The sequence below is a fragment of the Vulpes vulpes genome, chromosome 5 (assembly GCF_048418805.1).
Source record: "Vulpes vulpes isolate BD-2025 chromosome 5, VulVul3, whole genome shotgun sequence".
Taxonomy (NCBI): domain Eukaryota; kingdom Metazoa; phylum Chordata; class Mammalia; order Carnivora; family Canidae; genus Vulpes; species Vulpes vulpes.
Window position 1 is genome coordinate 130567359 of NC_132784.1, and position 12681 is coordinate 130580039.

General features: G+C 43.1%; 1 protein-coding gene and 1 pseudogene across 8 annotated transcripts in view; one reads left to right on the plus strand and one right to left on the minus strand.

Annotated features, from left to right (window-relative positions):
- RALA (RAS like proto-oncogene A) overlaps nucleotides 1-12096 on the plus strand; it is a 71579-nt gene extending 59483 nt beyond the window's left edge. For 7 of the 8 annotated variants that reach the window (XM_072760042.1, XM_072760044.1, XM_072760043.1 and 4 more), the window contains 2 exons: nucleotides 3257-3431; nucleotides 10089-12096. In XM_072760042.1, the coding sequence (XP_072616143.1) occupies nucleotides 3257-3431; nucleotides 10089-10211 (298 nt within the window). In that variant the 3' untranslated portion in view covers nucleotides 10212-12096. Of the gene's footprint in view, nucleotides 1-3256; nucleotides 4499-7184 lie in introns of all 8 variants that reach the window. The other variant, XR_012001850.1, reaches the window with a different exon arrangement.
- LOC112925808 (AP-3 complex subunit sigma-1 pseudogene) lies at nucleotides 8775-9842 on the minus strand (annotated as a pseudogene).
- Nucleotides 12097-12681: the final 585 nt, after the last annotated feature.

Here is a 12681-nt window from a genome sequence, read left to right on the forward strand (position 1 = left end):
CAGCAACAGGGAAACATTTTTGAGACCGTCTGAATGGTTACACACCACACAGTCTTCGCCCACAGGGTGTAGCACCAGTGGCAGGGCCTCTCTTGAGCCTTCCTGGGCCTCCCATCACCGAGGCAGAGCCCCCGTTTCCTCATCTGCGTGAGCGGTATGCTTGCAACAGCACCACTAGCACCCTCAGAATCAGCTTGATTTGTGTGCTTTTTCTGACAAGGGGAAAACTCTTGAGAGCAGGACCTGTTTCTTAGCCAAGTATCCCTAGTACCCATATTTGGCACAGTTCCTGGCATGTATCATACAGGGCATGCTTAGTAAACGTTTGATAGAAACATTAGAGTAAACGTTTGATAGAAACATTAGAGGCACATCTAGGTGGTTCAGTAGGTTAAACATCGGCCTTCGGCTCAGGTCATGATCCCAGGATACTGAGATGGGGCCCCACGTCAGGCTCAGCGGGGAGCCTGCTTCTCCCTCTGCCCCTCACCCTGCTTTTGTACTCTCTCACTCTGGTTCTCTCTCAAATAAATAAATAAAATTTTAAAAAAAAAAAAAAAGAAAGAAATGTTAGAAAACTCTTATTTTTTTTAGTTCGCACGTCAAAAATGAAGAAGTTGGACCAGTTTGTAAAGGTACTTTCCTATTCTAAAATTCTATAGTTGCCTTTAAATTCTATTTAAAGGGAGCATCACATTAAGTAAAATGTGAATGAAGACGAGCATTGCCTTTCTCTGACATCCAGGAAAGTAGCTAATTAAAACCAACTAATTCACTCTAAGAAATAATGTCTTCTCATCCCTGAACCCAGGACGTCCATGGGCTTTCCACGGCCACATTTGTGGTAGCATTCATCACACAGTAACAGGAAGTATTGGTCTTCCTGAAGCCCCTGACGCAGAGAGCCTAGTAGATATTTACTAAGAAATAAATTAATGACTGTGTATACATATGACCAGAAGTACTAGAGTCAAAGAAACCAGAGTCAGTCTCTGGTAGTTAGTGAGATCAAGTCGTAAGTCTATTGTTGACATCTTCGTTGAGGCTGTTGATCACAAAGGAACCTGGTTAAGAAGGTAACAGCACATTGTTGTCCAACACTGGAAAAAGATTATGACTGGCCAATGTCCTCTTCACGAACACGTAAATTTAATAGGAGTAATGGTGGTGTGGCCATGGTCTTTGCAAGAGGTCACGTGAGTGGAGGAAAACATCACAGCCCTCCTGTCCTGTACAGCTTAGCACACGTCCCCCAGTTACTGGGCCCAGCTGACCTGGTTCCTTCCTCATAGGGTGGTTAAGGTAAGTACAGATCAGTGAAAGATGGAGGTGACTGTGTGGTCCATAATCTGCTCGTGCTAGAAAACTAGGAATTCAGGTCCAGACAGCTGCCTGCAATCGCTGAGTCTGTTGGAATGTTTACGACAACATCCGTAACCAGGTGAATGAAGGAATACTAAAAATAACACTGCCTAATACACAGTGCTCACCTCGTACCAGGCACTGCTCTCAGTGAACAAGATGAACAAGACGAGCTGGATACTAGCGAATTTCATAGATTCTAAAACACACATTCTTTTACATCTTATCATCTCTTAAAATCAGGCCCATGTCTTCTAGTAGAACATCTTTCATTATGACTGGCAGCAGTTTTTCTTAGTGGTGCATAACATAACGCGTGCAGTTAGTGACATTTAAAGCCCATGGCCATTGCGAGCACTCTGTAAAATGCTAGCAGCAGTGGAGGTGGTGGTGGTATTCAGGCGATGCTGTCAAGGAAGCACAGAATAGACAAATGTGAGATTAAGGCTTGGCAAAGATTCGTGTTCCATCTCAAACATCACGAGAGATCACTGCAAAGTCAGTGTCCTCTGCTAATCTGTCATGCTAATAACCCCATTACTCATCTCCTTTTCTCTTAGTCTAAAATATTGTTCCTGTAGTTTCAAATCCCTTAAAAATTTCAAAGGAGGGGCGTCAGTAAGATAGCCAGAGTGTTGATTTAGGAAAAAAATGTCTTTCTCCAGCAATCACTAAGAGCAACTATCATTCGTTGAGGATTCACTGTGTGCCAGACACAAGTCTAGGTACTTTACATTTCATCCTCATAGCACCTGGGTGAAGAAGGTTCTGTGGTTAGCCCCATTTTCCATGTGAGGAGACCAGGGCAAAGAAGCATTTTTGCCCAGAGTCACATGACTGGGAAGAGCCGAGAACCATGACACCTTTAAAACTGGTGATGGCACATAACTTCTCTCTAAACACAACATCTGGGCAGCCTGGGTGACTCAGCGGTTTAGTGCTGCCTTCAGCCCAGGGCCTGATCCTGGAGTCCCGGGATCGAGTCCCACGTTGGGCTCGCTGCATGGAGCCTGCTTCTCCCTCTGCCTGTGTCTCTGCCTCTCCCTCTCTCTCTGTCTCTCATGAATAAGTAAATAAAATCTTAAAAATAATAATAATAATAAACAACACCTGTACTCGAGAGATGTATGGCCTGTGTGGGGTTTTTAGAAACATTTAGTGGGACCCGTGATATGAGGCAATCCTCCCCCAATCCTGTGACCCCAGTTTAATCATGAGAGAAACATCAGCCAAATCCCAACTGAGAGGTTTTCTACAAAGTAGCTGCCCAGCATGTCTCAAAACTGTCAAGGTCATCAGAAACAAAGGAGGTCTGGGAACTGTCAGAACCACGTGGGATCTGAGGAGATGTGATGACTAAATGTCATGCGGGATCCTGGACAGGATCCTCAACAGGGAGAGGACATTAGGTAAAAACTAAGAACATTGGAATAAAATTTGAACTTCAGTTAATAAAGACGTCTCAAGAGTGGCTCATTAGTTGTGATAAATGTACCACACTAACGTAAGATGTTGCCCGTAAGGGGAACCTGGGTGCGAGGGTATGGGAACTCTAGCGTCTTTGCGACTGTCCTACACATCTAAAACCATCCTTCCAGTAGAAGTTGATTTTTAAAAAGCATTAGGAGAAAGTTGCATTTGACACTTGGATTTTGTGTCTCTACTGCCGTATTTGTGTTCTCCTCGCTAGTGCATTTTTCCTTCATCCGTGAAGTGAGTATGTAATTCGGGTGACGGATGGTGGAATAAGGAGGAAGCGCGGCTCATTTCCTACGCTAGTTGCTATTGTAAAGAAACATGTAAACAAATGCTAATTGCAGATGGGTTTTGTTATTTTGTTAGTATAACATGTGGGGGTAATTTTAATATTTCTTTCTCATTTTCTCTTGTCCAGGGAGCAGATTTTAAGAGTAAAAGAAGATGAGAATGTTCCATTTCTGCTGGTTGGTAACAAATCAGACTTAGAAGATAAAAGGCAGGTTTCTGTAGAAGAGGCAAAAACCAGAGCCGACCAGTGGAATGTTAACTATGTGGAAACATCTGCGAAAACCCGAGCTAATGTTGACAAGGTAAAGGGTGGCCCTCCTTACTGCACATCATGTTAACAATAAGTTGATTCGCTTTGTCTCAGCTCCACTGTGTCTAGAGATTTGTGAAACTTGCAAATGGTGATTTAGCATGTGCTGATTTGTATCCGCCCTGAATGCTCCAGTGCAGCACGTGAGGAATTTCCTACTTCACCTTGTCCTCAGGTTCCCGAGAGACACTGCAACATGAGACTTTTTTCCTCTTGCTGACAGGATTCTGACCTGAATCCCTGCCTTTTTAAAAAAATTTTTTTTCTTAATCCTGATCGGCTGGATAATTTAAAAGGCGTGGCAGAAGTCCGCTGAGCTGACACCTGCCCAACCCCATGCCGGTTCTCCGAAGTAAAGGTGCCTCCCGAGACAGGAGCCCCACAGAAGAGGGCTTCGAAATCTATTACTACGCCTCCACTCCCCACCCTGTTTTCCTCTATCCGATCTTCTCCCTTCGTTCAGGTGGCCCTTCCCTGAGTCCTGCCTCCTTTCCAGGAGCCAGCCCAGGTGCGTTATTTCATCCTCCTGTCGGAGACGCACGTCTTCCGGAAGACTGCCCATCGGCTGAGGCAGGGGCAGGCTCCCTGAGCCCCGCAATGGGGCCTTTGCCAGCCCCCGGCATCTAGGCTGTGCCGAGTGCCTCTCAACTCTAGCTGTAGAATTGTCTCTGAGACTTCACGGACGCGGATTCCTGGGTCTTACCCGCAGAGATTTTGATTCCTGTGCTATGAGTGGGAGCTGAGAATTTGCATTTCCTGCAAGCTCCCCAGTGGTGCAGACTGCGGCCCTGGCGGGGGCGGGGCTGGATATAGGCTATTTTGGTTACTCTGGCTGTATCACCAGCAGACCACCGTTTACTATGCTCTGAGAACCACTGGGCCAGGAATTTGGACGGGTCCCAGTGGAGGTGGCTTGTCTCTGCTCCACAGTATCTGGTGCCTCAGCTGGAAGCGTCTCCGCTTAGGTTCACAAGACTGTTCACACGTGTCTGAGTCAGCCAGTCGATGCTGGCTGTTGTACAGGGACTCCTCCGTTCCTCACCATGGGACCTTCTCCACGTGTCGTGCTTTAGGCGTCTTGCTGAGCCCAGGTGGCTCAGCAGTTTAGCACTGCCTTCAGCCCAGGGCGTGATCCTGGGGACCCGGGATCGAGTCCCATGTTGGGCTCCCTGCAGAGAGCCTGCTTCTCCTTCTGCCTGTGTCTCTGCCTCTGTCTCTCTCTGTCTGTCATGAATAAATAAACAAAATCTTTAAAAAACAAAACAAACAAAAACCCGTCCCTGTAGGAGGGTGGCACGGTGAGCGCCAGGGGCAAGCGTCACAAGGGAAGAACCAGGCAGAAACCACATCACCTTTTATGACTTAGCCTCGGAAGTTATGCAGCATCATTTCCACGTTGTCCTGTTAACTGCAGTGGTCACAGAGTCCCGCCCAGGTTCAGGAGGAAGGGGAATCCACTCCACTTCCTGATGGGGGTGGCAAGGTGCTGGAAAAGCGGGAAGGGGGGTGTTGCTGTGGCCAGTTTGGGGAAATGTAGTCTGTAGTCAGGGGTCACCTCTCCAAAACAAAATAACATTAAATGTGGCGTCTTATAAATACCGTCATTTCACGTACCACAACAGCCCGAAGAGTGTAAATGCCAGATAAAATACCTCAGTGGCTAAATAAAAGTAACTTACAGCAACTATCCAGTTTCTAGAATTAGGTTATATTTGGTTTCTTGCTAAGGAAATAATGTTAATAGAAGAGCACATTTTCATTTGTGTTTATAAGACGCAGGCACTGTAGCCAGCACTAACCAGGTATCTTTAACCCCGTAAGGTGTAAGTACTCTTCCCATGCTCACTCTTTTAGATGAGGAAACTGAGATGCAGAGAGATTACATACCCGATTCGAGTTCAAAAGGCCTGTGATGGCATCTGCTGGTTCTGGGTGTGGCCGACTCAAGTGCCTGGTTGGAGTACCTGTGGTATCTCCCAGGGTGTACGTCACCCACTATGAAGCCTGGTACAAGTTTTCTGGGTAGTGAGTGTTAATATTGTCTCCTATATTAGGTAGTATCTTGTTTTGTCACAGAAAACAAACGCTCAACTCCCCTACGAGACATTAAGGGCTCATGCCGTGTCCTCATCTGGATTCCAAATAGACCATCACATCGAAGTTTCAGAGGCAGATTTTGAGTCCACCCTGTAAAAAGCTTCATGACCATCTGAGTGGTCCAGCCAGGGCCTCACCTGTCTCAGAGAGTCACCCAGAGGCAAGGGTCCACCTGGCAAACCTGCTTTTAGACTCACTGGGTGCCAGGTTCACTTCATGACCTTGTTAGTGGCCTTCTGGCTAAGTGTCCTCGTTCTTTAATGCATAACTCCAAGATTGCTCTTAATTTTTAAGGAACATCTTGGAGGAATGGAAAGAGATTGAACAAGTAGATGTCAAAAAGGAGAATATGATTTATTACATAAAGAGAGCCAATTTTATGTTGGGAAAAGAATTTTAGAAGAAATGTACTGTATTTTTAATTTTTTTGTCATTAAAAACGTGAACACCTTATTGTATAAGAAAAATTCGTAGTAAGGAGAAACTATGAGTCACTCTTCACCCAAATTCCACTCCACTCCCCTTCCTTTAAGGTAACCACTACTAACTTAAGTATGTCTTTCCAGACGTTTATCTGCATTTAAAGACCAATATATAGAGTCTAAGGGAAAGCTTGTGTTTGCTTGTGTTTCCCTGTATAAATAGGATTTTTATATATAGTACTTTTATTTATATAAATAATAAATATATATATACACATATACACACACACATATATGTTGTATATATATAAAATATTTCTGTGTATGAAGATCATCCATTTCTGTAGTTTGCTTTTTAAATTTTATAACAGGTGCTTGGGTGGTGCAGTTGTTCGGGCGTCCAACTCTTGATTTCAGCTCAGGTCGTGATCTCAGGGTCATGAGATCAAGCCCAGTGATGGGCTCCATGCTGGGTGCGGAGCCTACTTTAAAAAAAACCTTCTTCTGAAGTTCACTCCATAGTGATCTGTGTGCATCAGGAAGCCACAAGCAAGTCCTCTGATACTATATGTAGCTAGTTTGGAAGCTTCCTGCCCGAGCTGGCCAGCTGTGCACTCCAAGCACAGACATTCTAAAATCGCCGCAGGGAAGCCAAGATGCAAGGAGTGAGGGCAGAGACCCCAGGGGTCGTGTTACCCATGTGTTTCAGTCTCCTGCACTCTCCGTGGGCTTGCTTTGCTCAATTTTTCCCTGTTGTGTGTTGGTCCCGTGTCCGTTTGACTTAAGCCATTAGTCTCTGGTCGCTTCCTTGCCTTTTTCCCCCCCCAATAGTTTCCTTGCCTTCTGATTTACTTTCTGTTTCTTGCTTCAGATCAGGAATCAGCCGTTTATCTAAGGAACACTGGTTCTCTTGGGAGGAATGGTGTTTAGCAGCAACAGCCTGAGGACTAATGTGCTTACTGCTGTTGGGTTGTCATTGCTTCATGGCCTTTCAGTGAAGTGCTGGGAAATGCGTATGATTGAAAGAAAACAAATCATGAGATCATACTGTTACTGCTAATTCAGTTTTAGCATTCAGGATTCTCTACCTCTTTGACTTTTTTTTTTTTTTTTTAATTTATGATAGTCACACACAGAGAGAGAGAGAGAGGCAGAGACACAGGCAGAGGGAGAAGCAGGCTCCATGCACCGGGAGCCCAACGTGGAATTCGATCCCGGGTCTCCAGGATCGCGCCCTGGGCCAAAGGCAGGCGCTAAACCGCTGCGCCACCCAGGGATCCCCTACCTCTTTGACTTTATATCTTACTTAGATATAAGAAAGATGTATTTTCTCTCTTGCACTGAAAATCGTCATTCCTAACCCACATAATTGCTCATACACTATCCCGCAACGTATATATAAAATTCTTCCAAAAGAGTAATACCACTGTTACTATCAACTGCTAAATTACAAAGTGAAGTTTAAGATTTTTCTTGTTATTTGTTGAGGTTTAATTTTTTATTTTTGTATATATACTTGTATATATCTTATATATAACTATGAACATGTAGTTAGTCTTGTTTTAGTTTGATTTGCAGTTTTGGGCAGCTGCTTTTTTGTGTTTATTTTCGTTTTTTAAGCTGTAAAACATTTACATTTCCAAAGTAGAAGTTGTATGACGAGGTATATTCAGAGATGCCTCACTGTTCCGTGTCCCCTGTTCTCTTCATCCTGAAAATAATATTGGTGTTTGGTTTATCATTTCATTGTTTCCATTTCAAATGCAGGCAAATCCACATAGCTCCTGTTCTGCACACATGCAGGTAGCTCTCTGCTATCCTTGACAGCACCTCTCTTTTCCAGTTAGTGTTTCCTTTAGACAGCTGGAGGAGTGTTTGAAAAGGCCCAGCAGCCATTCCATAGCATACATTTGCTTACTTACAACACTCAACAATGCACAAGCTAACTAGGGTTTTCTAAATCTCTGATTTCAGTTGAGTTCTTAATACATCGGTGTGATGTCACATCTTATTTCATGCTCATGAGAAAAATAAAATAGAAATTATAATAATTTTTTTAAATTCAGAATTTTAGAGTGTAACCCATGAAAGTCATTCTTCTAGGCATCGCACACACACTCATGACCAGGCAGTGTGAGCCCACGTCCCTGTAGACCTGTCTGCCCTCAAACATTTGTTACTGACATTTAACTTTTGAGTTGTTACACTAGTAATTTTTAAATTATTATGCAAATATCTCTCATTTGCCAGTTTCTAGGCACCAGAATTGATAAATTCTCAAATATGTTGAAAGAAATTGTTTTCTTTGCATCATAAAGAAAGCACTTGTTTTCCTCAGCTTTGTTCTAAAAATGGAGCTGAATAAAAGCAAGTTATTAACTAGATATTATATGTGTATCTATATGTAAACTATATATAGTTATTAACCATAAATTTTATTAGATTAATTACTTTTAATGTGAATTGGTAAAATACATTCATTCGTTGTAAGTTACTCAGATGGAATCCACTGAGCTTTAACTTTGGAGCTATCGTCATTTGTAGGGCTTTGGTCTTTTTTTTTTTTCCCCCCCCTGAAAATTGGAATGGGAAGATTAGGTTAATGATGGGAACAATTTTACCGAAAAGTGCAATACAGGAAAGTTCCCAGTTTTCCCAGTACCTTGGGGAAGGAGTCTCTGGAGTTTGTTTGTTTGTTTGTTTGTTTGTTTGTTTGTTTGTTTTTAACAGTGATAAAATATACTTTTATTTACTTTGTTGAGTCAGAGGGTCATAAAAAAATTATTGCTAAAGTAGATATCAGGCAAATAGAAAGGTACTTTAGAAGTCCAGTTACCTTGGAGTTTATTTAAACTAAGAGGAAAGGTCATAATGTTTTCATGCAATACATATTTGGTTGTTTAAATAACAACCGTGACAACACAAAGAATTATGGGATGCTGCACTTGTGATCCATACAATACACCAACATGTGGATTGTACATAATTTAAAGAAATGTCTCAAACACTGTTTGAAATACTGTAGTAGCCAATACATAGAGGCATGCTTTCAGGTGGGCACAGGAATGCGGTTTAGAAAAGAAAGAGAAATATCACACTGGAACTACTCAATTTCTTCAAAATCACTGAGCAAGAAAAGCAACATTGAACTTCCATACTGATTTTACACAACTTTTATACAATACCTTAACTTAAATCCAGAGCAAAAGTTAAGACTCTCTTCCTCTTATTTTTGGTAAACAAGTGCATGGTAAACTTAGATGACTTTTCCCCCTGGATTTTACGTGGGAGCGGCCTTTTTAATGTTTTATTTAAAAGAGGTCAAGTTTGGCACTTTTATACTAATATCACCAATGTTAATATTTCTTGGGATCTCAGGAAGATTCATATTCTTTACAGCTTATACAGCACTGCTGGAGCTCCCGCTAAGCCAGCCTCAGATTTCTCCAGTTTATTTTGTGCATCAATTTGTGTAACAATCTCATTCATGTTGGTCTCCAATTCCATTTCCCACCATCACCATTTCTGCAAGAATATTGTGAACCTTATCACATGGATAATTAAATCCAGTTCACATTTTCAAAACACTTGTCTAATGTTTCCACAAAGACTTGAATTAGATCTAAAATGCCAAGTTCACTTTCTGAAGAATCCACACAGAAGACAAAATACAATGTTGCATAATGTCTGTACATCAGTTTGTTGTCAGATCCTCCGATTAACAGTCCTCCGTCTAGGAAATTACAAACATTTCCATCTCTCTTAGCTACCAAATGGAATGTCTCCCTGCTGATGTGCTGTTGTGTATCTTCACTGTCGGGCTGGTAGGACTTGGAGAGCCGCGGCTTCCCGTGGTTGTTGAAGCTGAGGATCGCCTTGATCATGGATGAGCCGGGCGGACCGGGTGGGACTGGGTGGGGGCCGGGGCGGGATCTCAACTGCGATCCTCCCCCACCGGCCCCCTCCCGCCGAGTCTCTCTGGTTTTGTGCCATCTTCTCCTTGTGCTCCCCAAACAGGAACCCTTAAGTCGTCATTCTTAGTTTATTTCCAAGGTTTGCTGCTTTGGTTCCAAGAAGTACCAAGCTCATATAATATGTTGGTTTTATTTACCCTGTTTTCTTCTTTCTAGGTATTTTTTGATTTAATGAGAGAAATTCGAGCCAGAAAGATGGAAGACAGCAAAGAAAAGAATGGAAAAAAGAAGAGGAAAAGTTTAGCCAAGAGAATCAGAGAAAGATGTTGCATTTTATAATCAAAGCCCAAACTCCTTTCTTATCTTGACCATACTAATAAATATAATTTATAAGCATTGCCATCGAAGGCTCAATTGACTGAAATTACTTTAACAATTTGGAAATTGTTATGTATCACTAAAAGCATGAATTGGAACTGCACTGAAAGTCAAATTCACTTAAAAAAGAAATTAATGTGGCTTCACCAAGAAGCAAAGTTCAACTTCTTTCATAATTGCCTACATTTATTGCAGTCCCGAATGTAGCGTGTGGGCTTGTGTTTTGCGGGCAGTCTTTCTGGAACTGTTAGAGCTGAGACGGGGTGGGGGGAATGGGAGGAAAGGCTACTTCCTCTGGTTTATTATAAAGCTTAAATTTTATATCATTTTAAAATGTCTTGGTCTTCTACTGCCTTGAAAAATGACAATTGTGAACATGGTAGTTAAACTGTACCACTTTTTTTAACCATTGTTATGCAAAACATAGAAGAAAAGTTATTGGCATGATTGTTGCATATAGTTAAATTGAGAGTAATTCATCTGTGAACCTGCATTAATTACCTGGTGATTAACGTAGAAAAGTGGTGTAAACTTGTACATGGAAATTTTTGAATATGCCTTAATTTAGAAACCGAAAAATACCCGGTGACATCATTCTGGGTGTGTCCTCACTGGTGCCGTGGGCCTGTCGCCGCGTGTGTCCTGGTGAGAGAATGCTTGCTTGGTATGAAGTACAACTTTTGTATAGAAGATTCTTGAAAAATAACCCGTCTGCTAGGAGTCTGTCCAAAATTTAAAATGTGTGCCATACTCTGGTTCTTGAAAGTAAGGTTCCAGAGCTCCTTGATTACTTTTAATTAACTGTAAGGTAGTGTGAAATGAAGGGCCGGCATCTACTTGTAAGATAATTTTAGACTGTGAGGATTCAGCACAGTTCTGTTTCAGTGAGCCCGTTTTTCTTTAAGACGCCGGTCCCTGGAAATCCCTTCCTACAAGTGGTGAGCGTGTGTGAGGTCGTTGGTCTCTCCGGAACGGGGCACACGGAGAACGTCACTAGAGCTGAGGCCCTTTGCACTGGAACACGTGGGGAAAGCCTGGGTGCTTGCCACCTGGCCATTTCTCAGTGTGCGCTCAGGAGGCTGCATTTGGGCTCAGGGAGTGCTCGGGAGTCTCTCTGGTCCGCGTTCATAATGAAGAACGCCAGAGCGCGGTTCCCTAAAGTTAACAACCGGCGGGCAGCCCGAGTGTAGTGCAGAAAGCACGTGTGGCACACGCAGGCCAGACGTTAGCTTGTGTCACCGTTGTGTGGTGTGCCCACTGGGAAAATTCTAGCATGCTATTCGGGGACGTAGTTTCAATGGGAAATACACCACTGTCAAGAGGTTTCCTTTCTTCTTCGGACTGGGGCTAAGGCAGTTGATTCAACAAAGTTCGTCTTTCTTTTCGCTCAGTCCTAATTTCCACAAGTCAAAGGTGTGTTCAGGCATTCCAGGTAACAGGTGTGTACGTAAAGTTAACAAAAATAGGCTTTTTAGGAACTCTCAGCTCTTTAGATATTACATCTGACTTGTCATGTTAAATATTTGTCCTTAAAGGGTTTGAGATGTACATCTTTCATTTCGTATTTTTTCATAGGCTATGCCATGTGCAGAATTAAAGTTGCCGATGTAACACTGGCCCGGCGGGCCCAGCGATCTCCACGTGTACTCATTGCAGTCTTATTTAACCAGGGGTCCTAACCACTAACATTGTGACTTCGCTCTGACACCTTTCCTCTCCTGGGTACTGAGGTGCTATGAAGCCAACTGACAAAGATGCATCACATGTCTTAGGCTGATGCCACTACCCGATTGGTTTATTTGCAATTTGAGCCATTTAAAGACCAATAAACTTCCTTTTTTTAAAATGCTTGTGGTGTTACTTGATGTTTATAATATATATAACACACAGCGTCCAGCTTTATCAACCTGGGCACCCTGACCAGAGGTTTTAAAACCGCTAAATCTCAGGGCTCCTGGTGGCTCAGTCAGTTATGCATCTGCCTTCGGCTCAGGGCATGATCTTGGGGTCCTGGGATCGAGCCCCGGATCCGGCTCCCTGCTCAGCAGGGAGTCTGCTTCTCCTTCTACCTCTGCCTCTGCTTGTGCGCTTTCTTTGTCTCTGTCAAATAAATAAAATCTTAAAAAAAAAAAAAAAACAACACTAAATCTCGAGCTCTCAGTTTAGGGTTTACTTTTGTGTAACCCCAGATTTCCTAGACAGCACCATCATTGGTCAGCGGCAGCCCAGGCTCAGAAGCAGGGAAATCCTATGTGCACAATTACGTGGGCGATACCCTGGGTGGTCCCGAAGGTCACGGTGTGTGCTGTACTTTCAGAATACTCCCAGAGTCCCGAATGGCGAGGTGATGGTTTTATATTCACCTTCTAATCAGAATGACCCTCACGTATCATTTAATTTCCAGATTGTGGCAGGAGTCCCCACCCTGCTG